General features: G+C 37.3%; 2 protein-coding genes across 2 annotated transcripts in view; both read left to right on the top strand.

Annotated features, from left to right (window-relative positions):
- Positions 1 to 27,201, top strand: part of SMARCE1 (SWI/SNF related BAF chromatin remodeling complex subunit E1) — a 241,199-nt gene that overhangs the window by 58,692 nt on the left and 155,306 nt on the right. The gene's annotated exons all lie outside the window — the stretch shown is intronic.
- On the top strand, positions 10,432 to 20,714 carry LOC142095369 (keratin, type I cytoskeletal 12-like). The gene is made up of 8 exons (XM_075178320.1): positions 10,432 to 11,508; positions 12,660 to 12,742; positions 14,851 to 15,007; positions 15,348 to 15,506; positions 17,547 to 17,672; positions 18,115 to 18,329; positions 19,441 to 19,505; positions 20,075 to 20,714. The coding sequence occupies exons 1-8, from the start codon at positions 10,432 to 10,434 to the stop codon at positions 20,170 to 20,172; spliced, it is 1,980 nt and encodes a 659-aa protein (XP_075034421.1). The 3' UTR covers positions 20,173 to 20,714.

Raw genomic sequence — 27,201 nt, 5'->3', positions numbered from 1 at the left:
AAATCGAGCTTGGTTCAATACTTATATACATACCTGTTATTAGGCTTACACTTTTATGTCCTTTTTCCCTATGTTTCAACTATCTCCTTGCGCCCATCCCATAAAACTCTGTGTTTTTTTTCTATTTTTGAGTACTGTCAGGATACTCTACACCTTGGGAATAGTGGCAGCATATCCTTGATATTTTCCCTCTGTCTGTATTACCGGCTACCTAATAAGCACTCATCGATTGAATGTATATGGGACTTCCCATTGCAATTATTTCCAAATCATGTATGTGTATATGTATGTATGTATGTATATGTATGTGTGTATGTATGTATGTGTGTGTATATATGTATATGTATATATATATATATATATATATATATATATATATATAGATATATACAAGTTAACCCGTGCATGATACTCATGCATTCTAGTCAAATCAAGCTACTTAAGGTGTTAAAAAGGTCAATTGGATGAGCCCTTTCTGAGAAAATAGTTTTTTCCACACACACACACACACACACACACTAAGACACGCCGCTAGGCTTTTATATATTAGATAATGCTAAGAATTTAGTAGGTCAGTGTAGTATATAACTCCGCCCAGCAGGTGGCGCTGCAGCTTGAGCACTCTGTCACCCGGTAGTTTTTTCCACACACACACACACACACACTAACACAGCATGTGTGTTCATGAGGTAAAATTACCCCACGAAATTGAGTTTGAGCCCTCAACTCGTAAATTTAGCCTTTACTACCCCTCCCACGGGGGGAAGGGGGGATGATGGAAGTTAACTGACTTCACTATTATAATTTTTTTGTCAAATAATGTCAGTATACCAATATTAGATTAGAAGATAATGCTAAGAATTTAGTAGGTCAGTGTAGTATATAACTCTGCCCAGCAAGTAGCGCTGCAGCTTGAGCACTCTGTCACCCGGTAGTTTTTTCCACACACACACTAACACACGCCGCTAGGCTTTTATATATTAGATATGAATATATATATATATGAATTGGGCGGCACTATTGCAGGCATAATTTAAATTGGGGACACTATAGCGTGGCATTTGTGAATTTTTGGTACTACTGTGTGGCATAACATGGCAATCCTGTGTGGCATAATATTATTTGGGGGCACTCCTGTGTGGCATAATATTGTTTTGGGGGCACTACTGTGTGGCATAGGGGGGCTGACTATACTAAACTATGGAGAGGAGGGCTGCACTAAACTATGGGAAGTAGGGCTGCACAGAGAACACTATAGGGAGGGGGTGATGGGACCTTTAATTTAATGCTGAGGTGTTTTGGGTCTATAATTGAATGTGGGACTGAGTGTGTGGAGGAGTGCTATTTATTAAATGTGAATATTATTTAATGCTGGGAATAGTTGTGGGAAATTGATGTATTAAATGTAAATGCTATTAATTTATTGCAGGCACTGTTTGGAGGGAGGGTATCAGGTTTATTTATTAAATGGGGATACTATTTAATGTTGGGGCTAGAGGAAGGCCTAAGTATTAATTGTGGGTCCTATTTATTTAATGATGGGGCTGGTTGGAATTTTCTAAATGTAACCATTATTTTTTCCAAATAGGGTCCTCAACATTTCAGGATCCAGACAAGCCGCAACCAAAGAAACCAGCAGCCACAGGTGGTAAAAGTCACAAGAACAGGTAGGACAGTCTGTCAAATGATCTGAGTCTAGTGCAGGCTTGGCTAACCTGTGGTACTCCAGGTATTGTGAAACCCAGCATACCCTTCCAGCAATAAGCTGCTATATATTGGCAAAGCTTGTAGTTTCACAACACCTGGAGTGCCACAGGTTAGCCAAGCCTGGTCTAGTGGGACAATCCTGATTTTTGCTGACTGTTCTGCCCAATCTAAGGGGCAGGTCAACACTGTGTACTCCTTATACACACACTGCATTCTTTATGTACTACACTATGGTGCTAGCTGTCCTTGGTGGACTGACCACTCCCCCTCTAGTTTCTGGTCCCGCCTCTATGATGGCTGACCACACCCCCTCTGGTGAGCCCCTAGTGTTGCAGTCCCCCGGTGGGCCCTTCATGCCCCAGTCCGACACTTCCCACGGAAACATGCTAGTGTCCTGCAGTCCTTCAATAAACAGAGCTACTAAAGAGCAGCTGCTGTGCTAAGCTATTTTTCTACTCATTCATAAATCAGAAATAATTCTTACAATTTTAGCTCCAGACTCATATCATGGGGCCCTTAACAGGAATCAGACCCTAGTACTTATTAATGATAAAGTAACCCCATTAATTTGAACAACAGTGGCCACCCCCCCATACAGACCTCTTGACACAACTTACCCTTATATCCTCCTGCCACCTACACATTATCATCCTTAGAGAGTACTGCCACACTGCTGCTCCATTTAAGTAGATAATGAATGAGGTAGGCAATGACAGAGGTGAGAAAGTAGACAGAATCCTGGCAGAGGTGACTGAACCTAGACTCCAGCACCGAGAAGGAAGAGACATGATAGAAGAGATGCTTGCTGCTCCTGCTAGTTTGTGTCGAAGTCAAATAATTGGATATGGTCTCTTCAAATTAATATCTATCAATCTGATTGTCTTTGTCTGAAATGATGCGAAAGGAACGCTACAGCGTGGAGGAGCGTATTTAACCACCACACGTGCGCAGACTTGTACACACATTTACACGAACACATACACTTGCAATTAGTTCACCTTAAAAATAGTTCCAACACATACTCATTTATAATGAAATGTAGCACAGTTTATAGTGAAATATAATAATGTTAAATACACTTTAGTGAGATCTAAGGTTCAGGATGGAGGATACATATCATGTCTAGTATCATTCTAACCCCCTATTTATCCTCAGACGTGCGGTTCAATCGCCTAAGAGATCGCACCTTACGTATGCAAGATATGGATTATAGGGTATAAATGATCAGAATGGTATTGTGTGTGTAATGCAAATAGACCAGTTTGAACCAGCTTTCGGCTGGAAGATCTGTTGGAGAGCTGACCCCCACCCTTGTCCTGAAGCCTGAACCTATGGAAACATGCCAAATCATCTATATTGTATTCACTGTATCACTAACTGTATAAAAGCAGAAGCTTTGGGGCCAAAAGGCAGTCTCTTTGACCACAGACTTCAGGACTGAATGACTGTATGCTTGATCCAGGGCGCCTGCATATGTAATCGGCTGTACTTATTTTATTGAATTGTTACTTTGATACTTTTTGCTATTAAACCACATTGTGAGTTGGAACCACACTATTTGAAGTGGACAAATTTCATTGGATAGCAACTAGACAAACATAACAGTTGTGAGATTTGAACATCTTGACTTTGCTCAGCTCATCCTCCTTTTCAATTGGTGCCCCAATAATTAACAGCTACCCAGACCTGTTCAGTGAGGCCCGTGAAGTTCCTTAAGAATCCTAGTCCAAATTACCTTTATCTAAATTGAAACCCCTACCTCTATCAACAATGCCCCCTCTTCACATCTCTTCTCTCTTTCCATACATCGATTCCCCATTGGATTCTATGTTTTCTAGCACAGGAACTATCCACATAGCCAGTCCATATAGCATTATTCAACACTTAAAAAGCACATTTTGTTTAAAGACCTTGTGGCTGGTCCATTATACAAAAAAAGTATTTCTTCCTATTTTTTCATTCAACATATTTCCTTTACATTGTACGTTATTGCAGACGTGTTATTTTATATTTTATATACTCCTGTATTGTCATCATTGTTCAGAACTTCCTGATACTGAAATTTGGTCACTAGGCAAAAGAGATGAGATTCAAGGCTGCTTTTAGGCTATTTAAATCTTAGGATAAAAATGAAGACTAACTGCAAAATAGTGTATAGTAAGATCTAGTACAACAAGGGCTGTTTATTACCCAGGCTGTTCACTAATCCAAATTGCTTCATATCTACCTTCTTGATTCTTATAGACAAAAATGTGGTAAAGAGAAGTTAACAGACCAGAACTATATATGCTAAACAGTACATATATAGGTCTAGACATGCAAAGGAGCACTAACCATTGAGCAAGCTGATGTTCTATCTGCACATCTAATATACAGAATGTACCGTATATACATGTGTATAAGCTGAGTTTTTCAGCACATTTTTTATGCTGAAAAAGCCCCCCCTCGGCTTATACTCGAGTCAATAAGTTTTCCCAGTTTTTTTGTGGTATAATTAGGTGACTCGGCCTATATTCGGGTCGGCTTATACTCGAGTATATACTGGTGTATAAGCCGAGTTTTTCAGCACATTTTTTATGCTGAAACCCCCCCCCCCCTTCCCCCTCCCCGGCTTATACTCAAGTCAATAAGTTTTCACAGTTTTTTGTGGGAAAATTAGGTGCCTCGGCTTATATTTGGGTCGGCTTATACTCGAGTATATACTCGTGTATAAGCCAAGTTTTTCAGCACATTTTTTATCCTGAAAAAGCCCCCCTTCGGCTTATACTCGAGTCAATAAGATTTCCCAGTTTTTTGTGGTAAAATTAGATGCCTCGGCTTATATTCGGGTCGGCTTATAGTATATACGGTAATTATTGCAGATTTGGAGGTGGAAATTGAAGGAGCATATACTTTATGTATATTGTTATACAAGCATTAGCATATGTTTTTATGCATTAATAGTAATTTTCTGCTGATGTCATGTATTAAGTGCTGATGGTGTTTTATATGTATTGAGGCTGCATTGCATTTATTCCTCAGCAACAAGTCATATGCTAATAATCCCATGCCATGCAAGTGCATTCTGTAATGGAAGCCATTTCTGACGCAATGTATGAGTTATTCTGAGAAAAAAAGCATATGGTCCACAATTACATTTGTCAGAACTACATTTTATGGGCCTTTTGGTGCAGTTTTATAAATGATCATGGTATCACGTTTGCCAGTCTCACAGTCTAGAGAACTTATAGCAGAAAGATTAGCTGCTAGCCACTGCTATTAGCATGCCTATCACTAGAGATGTGCTAAAGTGCAACAAAATGGCATGCAACGAGTTTTGCAGTGAAACAGGCTATTTTGCATATGTGAAAGCTCCATTGATAAAATTTCTGAGTTTCACAAAAAGTACATTCCACACTGCCTATGTACATACAAATTTATAGTCTGTTGGGGGATTTCAATTACCCCCTGGAGTACTGTAGCGTTAAACCTATTACCGTTAATATGGTAATTTTAGCACTGATTTCTGCTCGCAGCTCATGGAGCTAGGAGCAAAAAGTCATCGTTTAAATTACCGTACTAACTGCAATTATGAGCACTATTACCATAGTAACGGTAATAGTGTGCAGGCCGCGTTACTTTTGACAGTATCACAGGGAATTGGAATAGAGCCAAGACTACAATGGTATATTAATTTTGCTGAGTGAAATGGCTAGAGTAGGAGTGGGAACACAGGGAAAGGCCTTGTTCCGTCAGCAAAACATGCAAAATTTCTCAGTCAAATAAGACAAATATTTTGCAGAATAGTTTTTAAAGTTTTTTTCATCTCTACTTACCGAACTCTTGGTTGGACCCTCTCCCATTCCAGTAAGTAAGGGAGGGGGATTTGCACTAGACTTCTATTACAATCTACTTAATTAAATAACTTCTGCCTCAATTGTGACAAGTCAGTATAAGTATCACAGGTTAGCAACCCTGCATCATCCACTAGCATCCAGACTTTAAGTGAGAAGCTATTATTTACCCATGACTAAGATATGTAATTATAGTGTGTGCTATTAATTTTGGATGTGCTTATTTTGTTAACAACTAGGCCAATTTTAGAAAGCAATTAAGTTTGCACTGCCCCTGGTGGCCCAGCCCTGGCCAATGTAGGGCACTAGAAAAGTCTACAAAATATTTTAGTTTTGTTTGGAATGCTTGTGAGGTCAGCTCTTACTTCTATTTGGGTTTGATGTTTATAGAATCTGTTTGATAAAAATAAATATGTGAAGGACATTTGTAGCTATGGTGCATTGCAAGCAATATGTTCAATATCACTACAGTTCTAGTTTCTAGAAGCTTGTTATATAATAATAACAGTACTATGTATATTTATGTCTCCTATACATATGTATTAGAACTAAAAGATCGAAGTTGGAAACATAAGAAGGCACTCCAGTCCAAAAAGAAAAAAGAGAAATGGATATTTCTTATCTTTTTATTATTAAAACTTAATTTGTTTTCACCTTTATTAATTCATGATTAAAAATAATAATATCCTGAACAGTTTTACATTCACCCTGATCCATGACTGTGAAATATTAAAAATATAAAGAGTGCAATAGAAAGAATATGTGTTGTTAAAATACTCTTGTCAACCCCTAGATGGGGCCGTATCTAAGTCTATACACAAGATAATATCTCTTTATTCCAGATATGATGTATCAATAAACATTTTTTATTTTATTTCTCATATATATTATTATGCCTACACATAAATATTTTGCCATATAATGAATAATTCCAATCGGTTTTCAAGGATTGATGTGTAGACATTTGATAAAACTTTTTATCCCAACACATCTGTTACAATGTACATTTGTTTTATTACAGACATCTATAATAACTGACTCCCAAATCAACAGATCATACATTTCAGGGATTACACGATATAATATACATATGTGTAAGAAGTACAGTGTTATATGTGATTAATATATGAAATCGTATATATTCTGAGAAGGTACAGTTTGGCAAAGGAGGTATTTTTCTCCCAGGACATTGTCCTATGAGTTCTAGAATGGGTTAGTTATGCCAGAGATCACCTGGTCTGAGCACTGTTATATATGTGTTTATATATATATATATATTACTAACATTCCCTGTTTTAATATAGAACAGTACTTGATATAGCATTAATTATGTGTTTGGAGAGTGCAGAGTATCCCTGTTTTCTTGTCTATACAATGTGGACAACCCCCTCTTGCACCCCAGTCTGTACATGGTGAGTGCAGAGGACCTATGTCTGTTTTTGTTTATACAATGTAAGTCCCATGACTCTTGCACCCCATTCTTTACATTAATTAATTCCAACTTGTGTCAGGTGAGTCCCAGGTCCCCCATGGCTGCTAGTGCTAGGGAAAGACTTGCATTTGAAAGCTGTGTGCAGGTAAGCCTTAAGCCCAGATAAAATAGCATAGCATTTGATCATGTTAGGACTGACCAGAATGGGAAGACTTTGGCGTCAGTTGGTCAGCTTAAACATATATTGCAATATGTGGAACTAACATTCCCTGTTTTAATATAGAACAGTACTTGATATAGCATTAATTATGTGTTTGGAGAGTGCAGCGTATCCCTGTTTTCTTGTGTGTATATATATATATATATATATATATATATATATATATATATATATATATATATTTATATATGATTAATAAATACCTTGGCACTCAGATAAATACATGTATCTGATCATGTTACCTTTCACAAAATGGCTACTTATAGAGAATATGGAAGAGGCACTCAAGAAATTTGTAGACAGTAATATTGCATACACTTTTTCTGAATCCAACATCTCAGTTTTAAGAGGGTTATTACAACTGAAACATTGTATTCGCAAAGTTTTATGCATTACTTTTAACATATTGCATGCTGCATCCATACAGTAATATAAACCTATCAGCCACAACATTAAAACCAATGACAAGTAAAGTGAATAACATTGATTATCTTGTTACATTGATACCTTTCAAAGGGTGGGATATATTAAGTAGCAAATGAACAGTCAAATTGATGTTTTGGAAGCATGCAAAATGGGCAAGCATAAGGATCTGAGTGACTTTGACAAGGGCCAAATCAGGGGCGGGCTGGACTGGGGACAGGGGGGCAGCGGGCACCCGGACCGCTCAGTCTAACGGCTGTTCGGGCCGGTGTATATAGTTTATTATATATAGGTCATGTACAACACTGATCAATAACCCATCAAGTGATTGCCATTTACTGCAAGAGGTGTACATCATTTTTAAAGAATTGGCACTGCTGTCAATATACAGAGAATTGTGCAACCAAAAACACTTATAAATGGAGATTTTATTAAAGAAATATATACTGCTATATTTCATATTTTAAAAACAATATATACTTTTGTTACATAAAACAAGACATATTCATCACTGACATGCAATTGCTTGGTAGAGCCAAGAGATTAGACCAATTGTATTTTCACAACCAATTTTGAAAAATCTTTTTTTTTTTTCTAGTTTATGCTGCTAATTAAAATGGCCAAATAAACTTCAAGAAACACATCTGAATATAATAAATAGAGCATATATTTCACAAACTCAGAGGAGACATTTGATGATCTCCGAATCTGGTATCTGTCGAAAGTGTAAGAAATATGATGCTACCTTGATTTATATCCTCTGCACCTGCCCGAACATCGTTACATTTTGGAATAGTATATTATAGTATCATATCAGGGGCGCACGGAGGATTTTTCAGGGGGGGTTTCCTCCACCCCCGAAAAAAAAAACCCTTGAGAGCTGCCGCACATGCGCTCCATTTCGGCTGCACTGTACTATACAGCAGCCGCGGCGCTGTCAAAGAAGCGTCCGCGGCAGTGCTTGTTAGACAGCGCCGCGGCTGCTGTATTGTACCCTGCCGATATGTAGGGCACTTTTTTAGCAGGGGGGGGTTTCTGGAGACCCAGAAACCCCCCCCCTGCGTGCGCCACTGCATATATTATAGTATAGTATAGTGTAGTATAGTATATTCTAGAATTGTATCCTACCCTACTTTCACCTTTCATGTACAATTACAGCTTCAGTATGAACCTTTACTTTATGCTTCTTTTAACATATGGAAGGAGCAGCTATCAGACTATTCAATTCTACCTTTATTTACAATCGTTATTACACTTGCAAAAAAAAACTATTTTGGGCAAGTGGATCTCGCATCTGTAAAGGAAATTAGGTCAGAATTGTTAGATACTCTGTATTTTGATAGGCCTTTCTACATTCTCTGATTTGGAGATGGGTATTAAAAGTTTTCATACTAAATTGGGCATGTATATTGAAACGCTAGATAGTAATACACCAACCCAAATTATGAGCCTGTTTGATGGAACCCAATGGTTTCTGTTGAGGCGATTGTGGGGATGTAGAGATGAATTGTAACGTTACGATCTCAATGGTTTATCTTTGTGCTCATGTATTCCATGGTCTTTTCTTTGTTTTTTGGGGGGGGTTTTCATCTCCTAAATCCACCCCGCTCTCCATTCTTGTCTTCATCTTCTACCCTTCCACAGAGGTAGAAGGTATATATCAACATATATATGAATATATGATATTGGGCCAGTTGGAATTTCGGGACTTTAATTCTTCTCTTCCAACCTTATTTCCTTTTCTTTACCTCACTTGATTTCCTTTCCTACTTTCCTCCCTTCGTAAAAATTACTAAAACTTTTATTTGTACAGTTTATTGATTATCTGCAAATCAACGTATAAAAAATAAAAAAATATAGCCAAATAAAGAAAATTTAAATCATGCTGAAATGTTTTGATCTTCTCTGTTAAAGCCAAGCAAATATTTTCCATTATTCATAAAATGTCACCACTAGATGCACTTTGCTTTGGAACCTCAGCCTGATATTGCACCATCTACTCATGGCAACTTAAACAAATATGAAAAGAAACAAATTTATATGGGCAGAATATTTTTCAAGATGAATATATTTTACAATCATTCCAATGCAGCTTAGGAACTTTAGATGGCATATGTGATATAGCCTTGTTGCAATAAGCAAATTAAAAAATTGGCAACTATACCAGTTATATAATGCATTTCTTGTAGCATCAATACATAAATCTACACTTAAAACAGACGTTTCATCTTGCAATATTACCTGTGATGACGATAGAAACAACTTGTGCCAGTTCCACCAAGCATTAAATTGCCACCTTGCCAAAAATGTGCTACCAATAATTTTGTATGGTTTTATAGCAGCATAGCTTTTTTATTGTTCAGAGGTTATTCTAGGTCTATAAATTCTATAAACATGCTCGACACAAAAAAGAATGTGTTGTAATCCAATGCCAGTAGGTGTAAGGCTGTTCACGATCCCATAAGAAGGAAAAATGTTTAATGATTTACTTCACCTGCATAATAATAAAAATACATGGTAAAAACATTAAATACATCATGGCAATAAAACTCTAAATTAGCTCCACCTGTCTCTATTTTGAAATGTGATCCAAACTTACATTTATTACCCACTTTTAAAGGAATGGTCTCAGAGTTGGTTATTAAATAATTATAATTATCTATATATGGATTCTGGGTTGGCATATATTGTAGTATTTATATTATACTGTCATGTAACACCTACTTAATTTAGTATAAAATGCTGCAAAATCATTTGTGTTTTACTCTGCACACATTACACTTAACTTAGAACACTGCAAAAGTCTCTTTGAGAAAATGTCCTACAGAAGTGCAAACAGCCAAGAATCTTATGGGAATGCTGGATCCACTTGTCCCTCGAGACAAACTGATAACTCTGAAGAAAGAAGTTTTCGACATATGCCTGAATCCAATGATGAAAATAGGTCAGGGTCTAGAGTAAATGTTCAAAGAGGATCAACGGTTGGAGAAGGATCTGGTGGGCACTATGGGGAGGATACTGGTTCTACCCATGGAGGCTCAAGTCAGAATTATAGGGAAACTTCTGGTAGTATGCATAGAAGTGGTCATAGGGGAAGCTTAGGTGCTGGCACTGATGGTGCTTCAGGAAGTTGCTCGTCTGGTAGAGAGAGAGGAAGCTTAGGAGGAAGTTTCAGTGGTGCCTCAGCAGGTGGATATTCTGGTGGGCAAACAGGTGGTTCCAGTGGAGGACACACTGGAGGATATGGTGGCAGCTCAAGTGGCAATGCTAGTGGAGGACAAACTGAAAGATATGGTGACAGCTCTAGTAGATATGCTGGTGGTTCCAGTGGTGGCCAAAGTGGAGGATGTGGTGGCAGCACCAGTGGGGTATCAGGAAGTGGGTATAGTGGTGGAAATAGTAGTGGTCATAGAGTAGGCTTTAGTGGTAGTTCCAGTGGTGCCACAAGAAGTGGATATTCTGGTGGAAACTCAGCTGGGGGTAATAGTGGTGGTGTCAGTAGTACGTCTGGAACTGCCTATTCTAGCAGAAGCTCAGCTGGACGGCAAGGTTTTGGTGGTGGTTTAAGTAGTGTACATGGTAGTGGAGGCTTTAGGGGGGTATCAGGAGGAAGTTCAATTGGTGGGCAAAGAGGAGGGTTTGGAGGAGGCTTTAGTAGTGTCTCACCAGGTGGTTTTTCACATGGAGTAGGAGATGGTCTTCTCCAAGCAGGGGAAAAGGAAACAATGCAGAATCTCAACACTCGCTTGGCTACCTATCTTGAGAAGGTGCGTGCATTAGAAGATTCAAATTCAGAACTTGAAGGGAAAATCAGACATTGGTATGAATCCCAGAAACCTGAAAAAGTTGACAATAGCAACTATTATAAGACCATTGAAGATCTAAAAAATAAAGTAAGTAATCCAGAAAAATATATTCATTTAATTTTATCTCTGTGGCATAATGTAGTGTATATAAAATATTGCTGAAAGAGATTTTCTATGAAATAATGGCTGTCCTTATCCAACATACACAGTCCACATAGGTTCACAATATATAGCATTGTGCAGATATATTCCATAAATATTAAAGGGCTGTGAATTTGAAAATAAAATGAATAAAATACGAATATATATATATATATATATATATATATATATATATATATATATATATATATATATATATGTAAATCTACTGACAATAACAAACTGATTTATGTCAGTCTTAAAGATGAATGAGAAACATTGTTATATGGAAGAAACACTCTTTAGTTTAATATATAATGAAATCACTGTTTTCGGTGAATTCCAAATGTTATTATAGGACAATAAGTGTAATTTACTAACTTGTAAAAATGTGCCCCCACAGCGTATTTTACGATTTGGTGATGTCTTGCACCAATCAATACGCAGATGTGCCCATTTTTACAGGAAGAAAATGAATCCTAGGGCTGCAAAATTTTGCAAGCTCAGCAGATTGTGCCCACATGCACAGGAAGATTTAGTTTTCTGGCAAAAAATATTTGTATATGACTCTGTGGGAAGTTTGTATGTTCTCCCCGTGTTTGCATGGGTTTCCTCCGGGTGCTTCGGTTTCTTCCCACACTCCAAAAACATACAGGTAGGTTAATTGGCTGCTGTCAAAATTCACCTTAGTCTCTGTCTGTGTGTGTGTATGTTAAGAAATTTAGACTGTAAGCTCCAATGGGGCAGGGACTGATGTGAGTGAGTTCTCTGTACAGCGCTGTGGAATCAGTGTCGTGTATATAAATAAATGGTGATGATGATGATGATTCAAGAGGTGCAAATAATGCTTTTATGGAGGTATTCCCTAAGTGGATGCAAAGCCTTTTTTCTCAAACAATGAAATTTACAGGTTTACTTTAGCAAATCACTTTTAGTAATGGACAAATAGAGAAAATTTTATGAGGGTCATATAGGTCAATCAGCTGGCAAATATATACATATGTACATAAAAGTTACAAACGTTTTGCCGATCAGTATGTAAGTTTTGCACTCCTATATAATCTAAGCCTGCTGTGTGATTCTATCTCTTACTGCAGATCCTTGCCATCACTTTGGAAAATAATCATATCAAAGTAGAAGTTGACAACGCCAGGCTGGCTGCCGATGATTTCAGAGTAAAGTAGGTCATGTAGAAACTAGCAACTTTCCAAAAATGTTTCATTCTTGTATTGCCAAAAGAAAAACAATATGTCAATCTTGTGGTAACATAAAGGACTTTCTTGTTATAGTGCAAGGATTGCAGTGTCTATAGCTTTTGGATTATTGCACTACAATTAACATTTAACAATTAACTAAGACTTCTCTATTTTATTTATAAATAGGAGGCAGTTTTTTTAATTGGTCCTCTTTACTGGCTGGCAGCAGACACCTGGGGGATTTTGTGTGCTTTTTTTCTAAATAATGAAAAACCACTAGCACTAAAGATCAAAGCCAGCGACGTTTTAAATTTATCACGTTTGTATTTTACATGGTTAATTGATATATATTTTAGCATAATAAATTGTTGTACACATAGATTTGTGGTTCAATTATATTATTGTTTTACTAGTAATTTGGTTTTGATCTTTAGTGTTGGGATATTTTTTTTTGTGTCAAGGACAATTTCTGGTTTCTAGCACCCGTGGGTACTAGTACATTTTTGAGCAACTTCCATTTTGTATTGTTTTAACTTTTGCATTAATGCAGTACAATCAGGGCCAGCTATACCACTAGGGCACCAATACTTAGAGGGCACCAAATGACATAGTGTTACTCACTCAGTGTTGTGATTTTCTTTGCATGTTACTATGCTAGGCTCTGGCCAAGAACATGGAGGAGGAGCAGCAGCAACCCCTATGTCTATGCTAAATTGGGGGAGTGTAGCACCAGCATACGATCTTACAGCATCACACTCCCAGTCTGACATAGAGGAGCAGAAGATGCTGGCTAAAAGCCCCTCCCCCTGCACGCTTAGTGCGCTCAGCACCTGACATCTATTCTACATACAATCACATGCCCTAGAACGTGTAGGCTCATCTTATTTCATTGTATAGAGCTGGCTGTGTAAGGGGCACGGTGACAACCAAAAAAAATCTCTAAATATCATTTGCATCTTTTCTATTTACATATACAGTAGCTGGAATCCAAATAAATTTCACGTACTTCTCTAATTTCCTTCTTATCTTAACATTCACATATGACCACAAGAATATGCTCACCACATGTCTTATTCACATATAAATTCCCATTATTTGGAGATGAACAATCAAGACACCCATGTGACCTAACTTCTGCAATGAACCTACTCTATACTTCCTTTTAGGTCCAAAATAAAAGAAGGCAGTCATAGGAACGTATTGCCCCTTGATTGGGAACATCAGGAAAAAAGAGAATTGTTTGGGGAAAACCTGGACACATGGGAGCCTTATTCACAGAGTAACTGACATCACTTCACTGTTGAGCACAAGTGACATTCATTAAAATTTCCCTGAGTACACAGTGCCACCTCCTGCACCAATAGAGACTTACAGACACTACTACATGTGCATATCAGGCAAAGAAAAATAACATTAAAAGGAGAATGTTGCAGTAAGAAAAGCAGGTTTATCATAGAACATTGTGATTCTGTAAATAACATGCTATGCTGATTATTCTAAAGTGTAGAACCACACAGCAAAGATTACAGCCAACTAATTTAGTGAAAGTTAGAGAATGAAAGAAGAGGTCTGATTGGTTCAAACTGGTCCTTACACAGATACATTTTATTACTAAAAGACTAAAAATGTCATTGACCCAGGGACAGCTTCCTTCATAGAAATTGATATTGCTTAGATTAAGGTTTGTCAAGGTGTTCTTATCAATAACCTTATATAATGTGTATACATTTCTACAAAGTCCCCATCATTTTTATACATTTTATTAATCCCAACTCATGTTACTCTGGTAGTTATGCTCGTGAAACCACTATTAAGATTTTGGGAATTTGGGTAAATATTTGCATCTGTGCTATACCCTGCAGTAATTCCAGTGATTCCCGCAGACAGCAGAATGGTTTGGCTACTAATGGAATACTAAAATAACAGAAAATGAATGGTTGTTGCTGTCCCTTTTATATATCAGTAACACATGTAACAGAAACATTACAATACCAGGATTTTATATTACGTTAATATTCTTTAATTGCAATGTAAAAAAATGCAATAAATCAGAGTAACAAATCAGAGTATAAATGACCTGTATGTATTCAAGGTACGAGAGTGAACTTTGCATGTATCAAAGTGTGGAATCGGACATCAACGGATTGCGTAAAGTTCTAGATGATTTGACTCTGGATAAGGCAAGCCTTGAAAGTCAGCTTGAGAATCTGAGAGAAGAACTTGCTTTTCTTAAGAAAAACCATGAGGAGGTGAGACAAGCATTAGCAGTGCTCATATATTGTAAGACTTTTGTTCTAATATTTATAGTAAGGGTTAGAGTAATCTGCTCTTCCTATATTTGTGCTGCCATTTATGGGAACCGGTCGGGTTGTTGAGGGAGATCCCTGTCCTCCAGGGTTTAAATCAGATAGATTTTTGTTTTTGGGTGCAAATGGTAGTTTATTGTGCTGCAGTAAGTAGTGATGTATTTGTAAGAACAATAAATTATTTTGATAAGATGCACAGTAAATTGGGTCATGCAAGGATAACCCAGTATAGTTCCCGGCAAGCAAATAGTATATAAAAAAACATTGTCGAATTCCTGTCTAGGAGATGAAGAGCATGCAAGGGGCCTCTTCCAATGTCAATGTACAGCTGGATGCTGCTCCAGGAAGCAACATCCTTAAACTCCTGAACGACATGAGGGCTGAGTATGAGGATTTGGCAGAAGAGAATCGCAGGAAGGCAGAAGAGGAATACAACCAAAAGGTGGGTTAGCAGATAAAAGCACAGTGTCAAAATATAACCTTGAATTTCTGTGTACATTTGTTACACAAATAAAATTTTGTTGGACTATTTTATTAAAAATCATGGAAAATGAGAAATTATTACGTATGTGACTTTTCTAGTTTCAATGTCTTTTGAATTCAATCAGAGATCTGACTGTAGTCAACCTTCACCACATGTGTAGCGTACTGAGAAAAGCCAGAACTCACTGGCACATTACAGCTACTTATACGATTTATATTTTGTTTTAATTCCCTTATCGGTTTTATGTATATAAACATATTTATATTAGTTTTTCTGTATATTTTGTACTTTACTTCTGAAAATCTATGAGTCTATTGTTGTAAATCATAATAAATATACATAGAATAGAAAATAGTACATTTAGGAGGAGTGGGATTATTATTATTATTATTATTATTATTATTATGATCATTTATAAAGACTTACATTACAGAACTGACATATGCATGATGAAAGCATCTGGGATGGTGTCTTTGTTACTTCACAAACTACTAACAATCAGCGAATATTATGCTATTGTTATGTTCTGTAATCCCTAACAACCTACATGAAATTACATTTCTAGTTTAGTCATATGAACAAAACTAATAATACCGCTTTCATACTGCCGCCCCGGCAATATCCCGGGTTTTTCAAGCCGGGTTTTTGCCGGGGTTCGGAGCGTCCCAGCTCAGAAACACCATTCATACTGTACCTCGGACCCAGGAATTTCCCGGGTTGACCCCATTCATACTGCACAAGTCTGTGCCCTGGCAATTTGTGGGAGTCATCACCAGAGCAGTTTTCATTGGCTGAAAAATGGTGATGTCATTGAAAGGTTAATGGTTTTTTGATGCATAAAGATGATGCAAAAATGGGTGGTGATTGTTTACCACATTACCACATTAGAGACAGGCAGACAGCCAATCAGCTTGTTTTCTGTGCAACCCGGGTTGAAAAACCCGGGTTGCACCATTCATAGTGCAGGCAACCCGGGTCCGACCCGGGAATTACCCCTCGATAAATCCCGGGTTGAAGACCCGGGTTTTTAGACCCGGGATTTTTGACTTGTACCATTCATACTGCACCAAGACCCGGGTCGTTTGAGCTCGCCCCGGCAAAAACCCAGGATTTTGGTGCAGTATGAATGGGGTATAACTGACTTGTTGCCATGGATTATAGTACATGTTCTACTTGCGCCATTTTATTAAATAAGCTTCATAGTTTCTTTATTCAAGTCTATCAGTCCTCCTAACTCTCTTGTCCTGGCTCTCTCCCCTAGTTAGTACCACCCTTTTTTGTGTCTCCCCCTTCCCTTTAGGTTGTTAGCTCTCATGAGCAGGGCCCTCTTTCCTTGTGTGCTCCTTCTACTGTTCCTTCACCCTCTGTAACTCTTGGCCTGCTTCGCTAGCCCTGTTTTACCTGTTTTATTAATCTTCGGCCTTCTTCTTGCTGATTTCTACCATCCCTTTCTCTATCTGTCAGATATAATCTGATTTGCTTTACCCATGCACCTGTGTTTGTATATATTTGTGTATCATGTTGTGTCTTGGTTCTGTTTTCTGTATATGTAATGTACGGCGCTGCGGACCCTTTGTGGCTCCTTATAAGTCAAAGATAATAATAATAATAATAATAATACTTTAGTGGTAGCTGATTTTTACTAGACTCCTAAACAATGTATCGATACTCCAGACAGATAGCTTTTAATTCAAATAAGGTGTGATCTTAATGATCTATAAACATCTGGATCATGACAGGCACAACTCAATAATGGTTCACATAGTGCGGCAAGCAGTAGACAAGTATTTGTAGACATTACAGGCAATAGTCATTGAACAATTGTCGGCAATTGTCTTGGAGAGCAAATCTCTTACAGATTCATTTGTTGGTAATTATGAGCATACAGTTACTGTACATCCACTCATTGGGCTCCAGATGACGTATGTGAATATATACCTGTTTGTTCTTCCTATTGAATGTTTCATGAATTTGGTGTTACTATACTTATTGTTTTAGATCAGTGAGCTGGACAATGAAATATCTTGTAGCGGCAAGCAACTTGAAACAAGCAATTGTGAGGTCACCGAACTAAGACGTACTATGCAAACCATGGAGATTGACTTGCAAACACAACTTGCTATGGTACAGTATTCATGTCTGTGGGTAGGACATGTTATCCATGTGTAACATCATTTGTATGATAATTATGTAACGTTCAAAATTTGCAAAGGAGGGTGGTAGCATATGAGCCATTCTAAAATACTGTCTATTTAACAATGAATACATGATATAGGAATTATATGGAAAGAAGATATATAACCTATGATTCAAGTACACTAAATACTTTGCTCATTGTCACTGGCACCTGTAACAGGTGATACTACAGCCATAACACATAACATTTTGAATACAAATTGTACTGTTTGGTCAGACAGAAACCATAGCATCGGGTCACTGTGCTACTATAAATTAGGTTAACGGGTTTAAGGTTAAAAATTAGCTTTTGGATGTTTATATTTCAATAATGACAATCCTGCATCTGAATTAAAAAGTAATGTAATCATATATATTTACCCTCAACTAGAAAAATTCCCTGGAGAACACATTGGCCGAAACGGAGGGTCGGTACTGCTCCAAGTTGGGCCAAATTCAAGGATTGGTGAGAAACCTGGAGGAACAGCTCTCTCAACTCCGGAGTGATATGGAGACTCAGTCCCGGGAGTACAAGCTGCTCCTGGACATCAAGACCAGGCTGGAAAATGAAATAGAGATGTACCGCCGGTTGCTAGATGGAGAAGGGTAAGACCTTGTACATTGAGTTAGATGAATGTGAATATGTCTGAAAGAGGTAATCAGGGTGCTAAGATTCAGGCTAAGGCCAAGACTTGCTCATCTCAGGCCGGGCTACAGTTCCTGGATGCCATGTTCACAACCTCTCAAGGAAAGGGATGCAGTATGTGCATAAATTAAATGTATATGAATATGTATGTAACCATCTAAGTAATAAAGGGATATTAACTGCTGTAAAGAAATAACAACAGTGAAGATATACTGGCAGAAAATATAATGAAGATATCAGGGTTCATTTACTAGCATTGCATGAAGGTGCATCATTTCCCCTAAACCATAGCGACCAATCAGATACTGGCATTTTTTCTCTAGTTTTTACTAGATAAAAGCTAATTGCTCATCCCAGTGTTTCAATGCAAATTTTGCACCTAAATGAAGGCCAGCACTACCATTAGGTGCCTAGGGCACCAATGGTCAGGGGCTCCTGGAGCACAGAAGGAGAGACATAATAGACACTGACATGCAGGAAGCAGCCCAGCAGTCTCTTAGTTGTGCTGCTGTCGGCTGCTGCTCCTCAATGATAGGCTGGGAGACTGGTGCTGGTCTGTGATGTCACTGCTACGCTGAAGGGAGCAAAAGATGTTGCTCCCCACCATCTTCTTAGGTAAGAGTCAGTGGGGGTGCAGTGCCGAGGGGGTTAGTAAATGAGATGATGCCTTACGAATGTTGATCTGAAGATACTGGTAAAACAACCGTATTTTGACAGACAAATCAGAAAGACAGAGAAGCCAAAAAAAATATTGCGCATATTTGCAAAAAATACAGTATTGCACAAAATATCTGAATGTCATACACCTCAATATTGCAGCCACAATAGAGTATAATCTGCAAGTTTTACAAATCCTGTAATGTACTATTGTCAAATATATTGTTAAAAAAAATCAATGTGACCATTAAGAATCAATCAATCAATACAGGTTAGCTTTAATGGCATTACAATTTATGTACTTTATTGTTTGTCTTTGTCCATAGTTTATCGTGTTTGAATTTAACGTATTTAGGGTGCAAGTGAAGAGTTTAGTAAATGCAATATTAATTTAAAAACAAACTTTTTATGCAGTGGATCAAACGCTGGTGAATGGTCATCAAGACATGATAGAAGGTCGGATTCGTCACCAGTAACAGGTAACTTTATAGATAAAATTTTACATTCTAGGTGATAATATCTTTTTTAAGTCTAGAGGTTTTAACCTTTTTTCATCTCCGGATCACTTTTAAATGAATATTGTATTTTCTTCACTTATCTTACTCTTGGCTACAATTATATAATTCTTGTTGGTAAGGGGACCAAGGACACATACAATTATGTGGGCCCATCTAGACTTTACATAATTATATGGGCACCTCCTATACAACATTCCATATTAATGGTAGCATCTGGCTCAGATATTAACCTTAAACGGTCTTTTAAAATACAAATTTAAAAAACTTAACTACATATTTTCTAGAGCAAGTATTTGTCATTATTATCTTCATTCTGATATAATGTTTTAGTATCTGTCACTATATATGGAGACGTACAAAATATCTGTGTCAGGTATTAGTGGTCACCAAGCAATGAAGGATGGATCAATCTTTTTTTCTGCCTAGGGGCCCTCTGCTGTCTATGTCCTGCTTTGTTTCACTATGACTGACCATTAGACATGTACGTATTTTAATTAAGATGTTTTTTATTCCCTTCACCACACTCTCAGATCCAAAAAAAAGCCGGCATGTAACCACAATTACAGAAGAGAGAGAGAACGGAAGAATAGTCTCAACCAAAGTGGACAAGATCGAACAGAAGATCTGAAAACAAAAGAGTCAATTACAATCTTCCTTTTGGAACACCATAGTTTCAAACATCTACAACCTTTATCAATTAGCGGCATTTATAAAAGTGGCGATGCTAGTAAAAGCTGAGGTGGGAATATCCTGCACTCTGATAGATAACTTTATCATATAGTCTGTTAGCGATGGCTTGGCTGGAGTTGGAAGAGTCTTGGTATATCTCCGATATCCTGATCAATTCATCCATTTCACTAATACTTGGCTGCACAATATGCAAAAAATTTAATTTTGTTTTCTGTCACAATGGTGAAGGGATTATTTTTGCTTGTCTTCTTTCAGTCCATCAAAAATATTTAGGGACATTTATGAAACCTAGTACACATTAAAACTGCAGTGTTAACCATAACATCCAACCAGAGTCTAGCTGTCATTTTTATAATGCAGTATTAAAAAAAATTATTTACCATGGGATTGATTGCTATGCCCAACATTGCTGTTTCCTATGCACTAGTTTTTCAAAAATGTCCCTAATTGGGATTTTCCTTTTCTTGTTCAATAAACACTCTTCTGTGCAATTACAATTATGTTGTTTCTATTTTATTTCGCACTGTCTTTAGGTCTTAATAAACATGCTAAAAAATAAGCTTTTTTTTACCAATAAACCATTTTCTTTGCACTCAGACATAAACTTTAACTAAAATGGTATTTGTCCCAAATGAGTTTGAGTAAAATACAAGTAAGGATAAAATGTGTATAATCAAATTAAATGAAAGTATGTTTTGGCAGTCTTAGATGTAAAAGCAATTAAGTGAACCGTGAAAGAACAACAGTTATAAATAAAAGTTATTAAAAAAGAACAATAATTATCAAATGAATATATTATTGGGTGAAACTAAAGGCTGCAAAAGAATATGCATATGTCACAGGACAGAGTAGCAACAAGAACTTAATATTATTGCTATTATAATTACCGGCCGATATGGAAATTTAGAAGTGGCGGCATTGAAATGTAATTGAGTGGAATTTTATAGTTTTATAACGAAGACAGTAGGAGAAGTGGTGGTATGACATACCGCCGTATACCAACCCACTTTGACCACTGAGTGTTACTCTTTATTTATATAGTGTGAAGCACTGCAAAAGCGTAAATAATTTATAAGGCAATCTGTCCCCCTCACAAATATATCTAAAAAATATATAAATGAAACACAGAAAATAAACCATAAATTACACATCTTTATATAATACCCAACCTCACAAATTCTTTCATCTGATGTCAAAAAATTATTTTTTTAAAGTATAAGAAAAAGAATATCATGTTTTCACAAAACTGTGGGCCTGATTCATGTCCAAACGCAACTATCACATAAGTTGCATTTTAAAAAAGAGCATGTGCGTAGTTCTCACCATATTCAATTCCAAGCTTGTCTCTAGATACGTTTCAATTTGAATCTGGGTGTAAGTACACTCTGCCTTAACAGTACTTGTCTAAATAGTAGACTTACAGAACAGAGTGCAGTATACGGACATATGTATGTACAATAAAAGGTCACCTCAGAAGGCATAAAACTTTTATGTGATTGTAAAATAATATAGCAACTCTTAACAGTATAATCATTTATATAAATAGATATTTTTTAACATGATTTACATAAATAAAGATGCTTTCGATACGTACTGTACATACAATGCGTTTTTATAGTATATCTTAGTTGCATACAGTTGTTCTGTGATAGAACACACATACATGTACTTTTTAATTCAATGACTATGTTGTGTCGGTCAGCATTTACACCTGTGCCGTAGTGGGCAAAAGATACGGGTAGAAAAACAAGCGGCGTACTTAGGACAATCACAGGACTTGAATCGGCTGAATTTGCATCGAAGCGCCCCTTATACCTGTCAGTACTTGTATCTTTTGGGGATACCAAAGCTAGTGCAACATTCCATGCAGCTGATGATTATCCTCAGCATGGATCTATGCAGTGTGTACATAAACGGGTCAATTATTCTTTGGGGAAAAAAAGGACACGGCCCAACCACCTGTCAAAGTCGAATAATTGGATGAAAGAAAGTATATTGATTAATATTGTTTTACCGTGCGATTGTGATCAGTACGCCACGTGTTATGACACAATCGCACGATAAATAGCGCACACATACACTTACACTTACACATTCACTTATACATAGTTCATTTTATAATAGTTCCAACCCACAATCGTTTATGAACAAATGTTACTGAATTTGTAGTATATGATAATGGTAAGAAGCACTTTATTGAGATCTAAGGTTCAGGTTACAGGAAACATATGTTTGGTGTCATTCTAATCCCCTATTTATCCTTAGTTATTCGACTCCATCGGCTATAAGATCGCACCTCGTGTATGCTAGTTATGGAATATAGGGAATTAGTGATCAGAATGGTATTGTATGTATAATGTAAATAGACCAGTTTGAACTATCTTTCGGTGGGAAGATTAGTATGCATCTGACCCCCACCCTTGGAGAGCTGACTCCCACCCTTGGAGGGTGTTGTTTGAACTGACCTATGAACTACACTATACTGGACTGTCCTGGAGCCTGAACCTATGGAAACATGCCAAGTCATCTGTATTGTATTTACTGTAACACCAAATGTATTGCTCTCTTACAGCTTACAGTCTCTTTGACCACAGACCTCAGGATTGAATGACTGTAAGCTGGATCCAGCACAGCGCAGCGTATGTATCGGCTGTACTTATTTATTTAATTGTTATTCTTTTGCTTTTACTAATAAATTGCTTTGTGAGTTTTAACCACACAAATCGCATAGACGATGATTATTGTTAAACAATATAATAACTTTAATACCCCCAAAAGTGTTCCCAGCACTGGTGTTCGTAACCTGGGGGGGCAAATAGTATGGGGTCCACCAGAGAATGTCGCTACCAGCTCTAGGCTATGGCAGGCTGGATTGGCGACACTATAAAAGGGAAACCCGCACCATAGGATCCCCCTACTATGATGTCATTCTGCCCTAGCCTGCTCAGCTGAAAGCCTTAGATCTCCCCCCAACACCCCTTTTCGGTGTGTGTTGTGGTAATATGTGTTAAAATATAGATTAAATCATTTAGTTTTGTTTGTACACTACATGTCCCAGCATGCCCTGGCGTGGTACTGGTGCCTGTAGTTCTACAAGTAACAACATATTCATTGCTGCCAGGACATGATGGCACTTGTAGAACTACAAGCTCCAGGACCTGATCCAAGGCCCACTGGGACCTGTAGTGCACCTGCAAAAATTGCTGCAAAATAAACACACACCATAAGAATAAAATCTCCCCATATACCCTCGTCCTCCAGTTTATTGACCATCTAAATTCTGGGGAGGATCCTGTTCTTGCTTTCTGCTTGCAATTCATTGGGGGAAAATAAACAAACCCTTTGGGGCAACAGTAACATGTTCCACAATGAGCCACGGTGGCTTCCTGTCAGCTTCTACTCAGTTCTGAACTTCTTCATAAACTAGATAATACCGATGTAGATTCTACTCTCTCCAATAACTGCCAAACCTTGTGTAAACAATTATCTAGAATATCAAATGTTGAGGGTCTCTTGAAGGGATTGGTGAGGGTTCGAAGTATAGTTCAAGGTTGTGAACTGAAAAGAAACTCAATTTAAATATTTTCATAGAGCCTATATTCAGTTTAGTAGACATCATGACATTATCACTCTCTATCAAACGTTGGTAGAGTAGTACTGAAATGAAAAATGACTGGTGAGAAAATACCTTCATAAGTAATTTTGGGATGACATTTTGAGATATATACAATCAGTAACAAAACCTACCAATCTATAAGCGCACACTGCCTCTAATATGGATACTTGGGAGAAGATAATATGGTTATTCCCCAAATAAAGGAAATGATACTCTTGATAGCTAGAACATTAATCAAGTTACAGTGGACAGCTAAGTCTCTCCTTCTGTGTTACACGTTCACTCACATATTTTCAACCCCTTGTTTATAAAAAAGTCATTGCTGAATACAAGCTATGTCTATGTTACTGATCTTTCTTTGTGGAGACTATGTTGGTTGAGTCTCGAGTGATTCCGACCAAATTAGTTAAACTAGATGGGCTTTATTACAGCAGGTTAGCATACTCTCAATCCTGTGTTTACACTCATGTATCGAATAATAAATAACCCTTAGGTTTATTAAAAGACCCTTCCAATTTCATATGGGTAGGTGAATGAGAAGCACTTGAAATATTTGATGAAGTAGAGTTTACAAGAAGAGCCATTTCTACGGAGGTCAACAGAATGTCCTCTATTAGCTTCCCACCACCACAAGTGAAAGCCCTGGTTACCACCTCATGTCAAACACATTTTCGTAATACTAGTGCATAACTAGCCTTGGTGTGTCAGAGCTGCACTGACCAGCTTAATACAAATGGTAACATCAGTGCATGGTTTACCCAAGAGCCTCAGACAGTGGAAACATTGTTGTTCATTGGAAGTTGACAATTTAAAATGATTAATGCTTGATACTGGATATTGCAATATTCTGTTTCTAATATTAAACATATTGGATAAGCAACATAAACACAGTCATGAAATGTCTTTGGATGATGACAAAATGATATGCTCTTGCCACTTGTATGGGATCCACCCAGTCTGCTCACATTGCAAGTTGATTTTGGGTGTTCGCCATCTTCATGTAACAACATGGCATATGGATGTCAATTATAAAAAACATTCCTACTAAAAAAATAATTAAGTCTAAGAGGCTGTTAATCAAGGTATGTCAGTGTTCTAATTATAATAATTGTTTTCTGTCTGACTTGGATGTGTGGCAAGCTTCACAGTTCATGGGTTTGTCAAACAAACATAACAGGGTTTTTTAAATAACAAAGTAATGCTACAAAAAAGAATTAGACAAAAATGGAAGAGATAGGCAGAAAGCTTAACGTCAGTAATAGTTGTCATTGCATCCATCTTGTTCTATGACTGATATTATCGGTAGTTAAAGTCCATTACCTGTATATATTTTTATGTCACATGTTTACGTAGCAGCTGAATTTCAAATTGTGAAGTCTGTTCCTGTGAAGACCCCAGCTCCTAATACATATATGTCATATATGTAAACTATTAAAAAACGTATTTCTCCAATTAATCACTTAGCTATTTAGTTTGATATACCTCTCCTACATAATTTACATGGAGATTTTAATTTTTAAAGCAGGAAGAAGGCAATGTTAGCATGATATATTGTGCATATATTTATACTTAATTATATATATATATATATATATATATATATATATACACACAAGTTAACCCGTGCATGATACTCATGCATTCTAGTCAAATCAAGCTACTTAAGGTGTTAAAAAGGTTCTTGTCATGCAGGGAAGAGCGTTACTTCCCGACGTAAGCGCCCTTTTTTAACGTGGTTTTGTCCACATGTCACCACCTCATCATTTTTCTCCATCACCTCATCCTTCATCTTTATCGCCACATCTATCCAGAGGTCTATCCAGACACAAGGATCTCTCTCAGCGGTCCTGAGTATCACACTCCTCTCGCTCTGTCACCCCTGGCAACCACCAACCACTCCCCACTGTCACCTCTGGCAACCACCAACCACTCCCAACTGTCACTTCTCCTTCAAGAAATATATATATATTTTTTTAAAATCTTTATAAACACTTTTAACAATTAACAAATTAAATTAACAAATTAAAAACATCTTAGTATACCAAATTTCAGCCCTTTCTGAGTTTTTTTTTCCCACACACACTAAGAATTTAGTAGGTCAGTGTATAACTCCGCCCAGCAGGTGGCGCTGCAGGTTGTTGTTTTTTTCACACACACACAGACTAACACACGCCACTAGGCTTATATATATTAGATAGTTAATATATACTGGAGTAAGAAGCGCAATGTAGTTATCAAATTTCTGAAACAAGTTAATAATTAATTACGTACCAAGATATTTGTAAACACAGATAATCTGTTTATTTAATACATACAGTATACATATGTAGTTGTTAAAATCAATCAGAATCAAGCATCTCCGAAGCTGCATTCAAGTAGACAAGAAATAGTAAATATATAGACCACTTCTCAATTCGGATTTCAAACATGTATACGATAGCCAGGATATTTTGCAACGGGTTCACTTAGTGGACAGAGTCCTTACTATTCCCTGGTGAATTAGATCCTTCTCCGAGTACTGAGCCAAGCCGGCTCGGTACTTTCGCACGCCGTACATAGCTCACACACAAACCGGAGAGCTCCATTGCTCCATTGCTAATTCTCATTGCTGAAATACAAATAATAGAGCTGGCAGTCTTGGTTTAAATCTGCAGTCAACTTGTACTGTGTTATATAGCTCACAAAGAAACAGGAGAGCTCCATTGCTCCATTGCTAATTGTCATTGCTGAAATATAAATAATAGGGCTGCCAGTCTTGTTCTAAATCTGCAGTCACATTGTACTGTGTTATCAAAATGGTTTCACAGCAGTACACAGAAGACCAGGAGCACCAGGCAGCTGCTGGCACCAGTCATGATGATAGTAATCTCTCTACATCATCTGCTAAACCCTATGTGAAAGTGCATAGTGTTTTTAAGTCAGGGAAACAAAAATGTAAAAAAAACACCTTTTACCTTGGCAAAAAAGACCTGTAATCCAGGCAAAGTTATCTGCAAAAAAAAATAAAATTGCCAACATGCAATTCTACACACGCAGTGGCAAGGAAAAAATTAGGCCAATGCCTTTCTCTATTAGTGCTAGTTCTGCAACTGTCACTGAGGCATCTTCTTGTAAGGTCAGTAATGACCAAACAAGACCTTGTCATTCTGACTCAAAAAGTGGTGTCCAAATACTTTTACGTGCAAAATTCGAACTGTAAGAAAACAGTAAGGTTAAGGGATGATGCAGATGACTCAGCACAACATATTGACATCTGGTCTTGTCTACTGCAATAGAATTGACCAAAATTAGTGACCCCTCTGCTGTAACTCCATCTGATCCTACTATCAACTATCAACATCCAAAGAATGG

Source organism: Mixophyes fleayi, chromosome 6 (assembly GCF_038048845.1).
Source record: "Mixophyes fleayi isolate aMixFle1 chromosome 6, aMixFle1.hap1, whole genome shotgun sequence".
In the NCBI taxonomy this organism is placed as follows: domain Eukaryota; kingdom Metazoa; phylum Chordata; class Amphibia; order Anura; family Limnodynastidae; genus Mixophyes; species Mixophyes fleayi.
The sequence above is the reverse complement of the archived record's forward strand: the minus strand, read 5'-3'. Positions and strand labels throughout refer to the sequence as shown.

Bases quoted from the DNA above. Each gene is read 5' to 3' on its own strand.
- LOC142095369 (XM_075178320.1), top strand. From the start codon at position 10,432: ATGTCCTACAGAAGTGCAAACAGCCAAGAATCTTATGGGAATGCTGGA. The intron at 15,008-15,347 runs GTGAGACAAGCA...ATTCCTGTCTAG, and splicing joins TTAAGAAAAACCATGAGGAG to GAGATGAAGAGCATGCAAGG. The intron at 18,330-19,440 runs GTAAGACCTTGT...CTTTTTATGCAG, and splicing joins CGGTTGCTAGATGGAGAAGG to TGGATCAAACGCTGGTGAAT.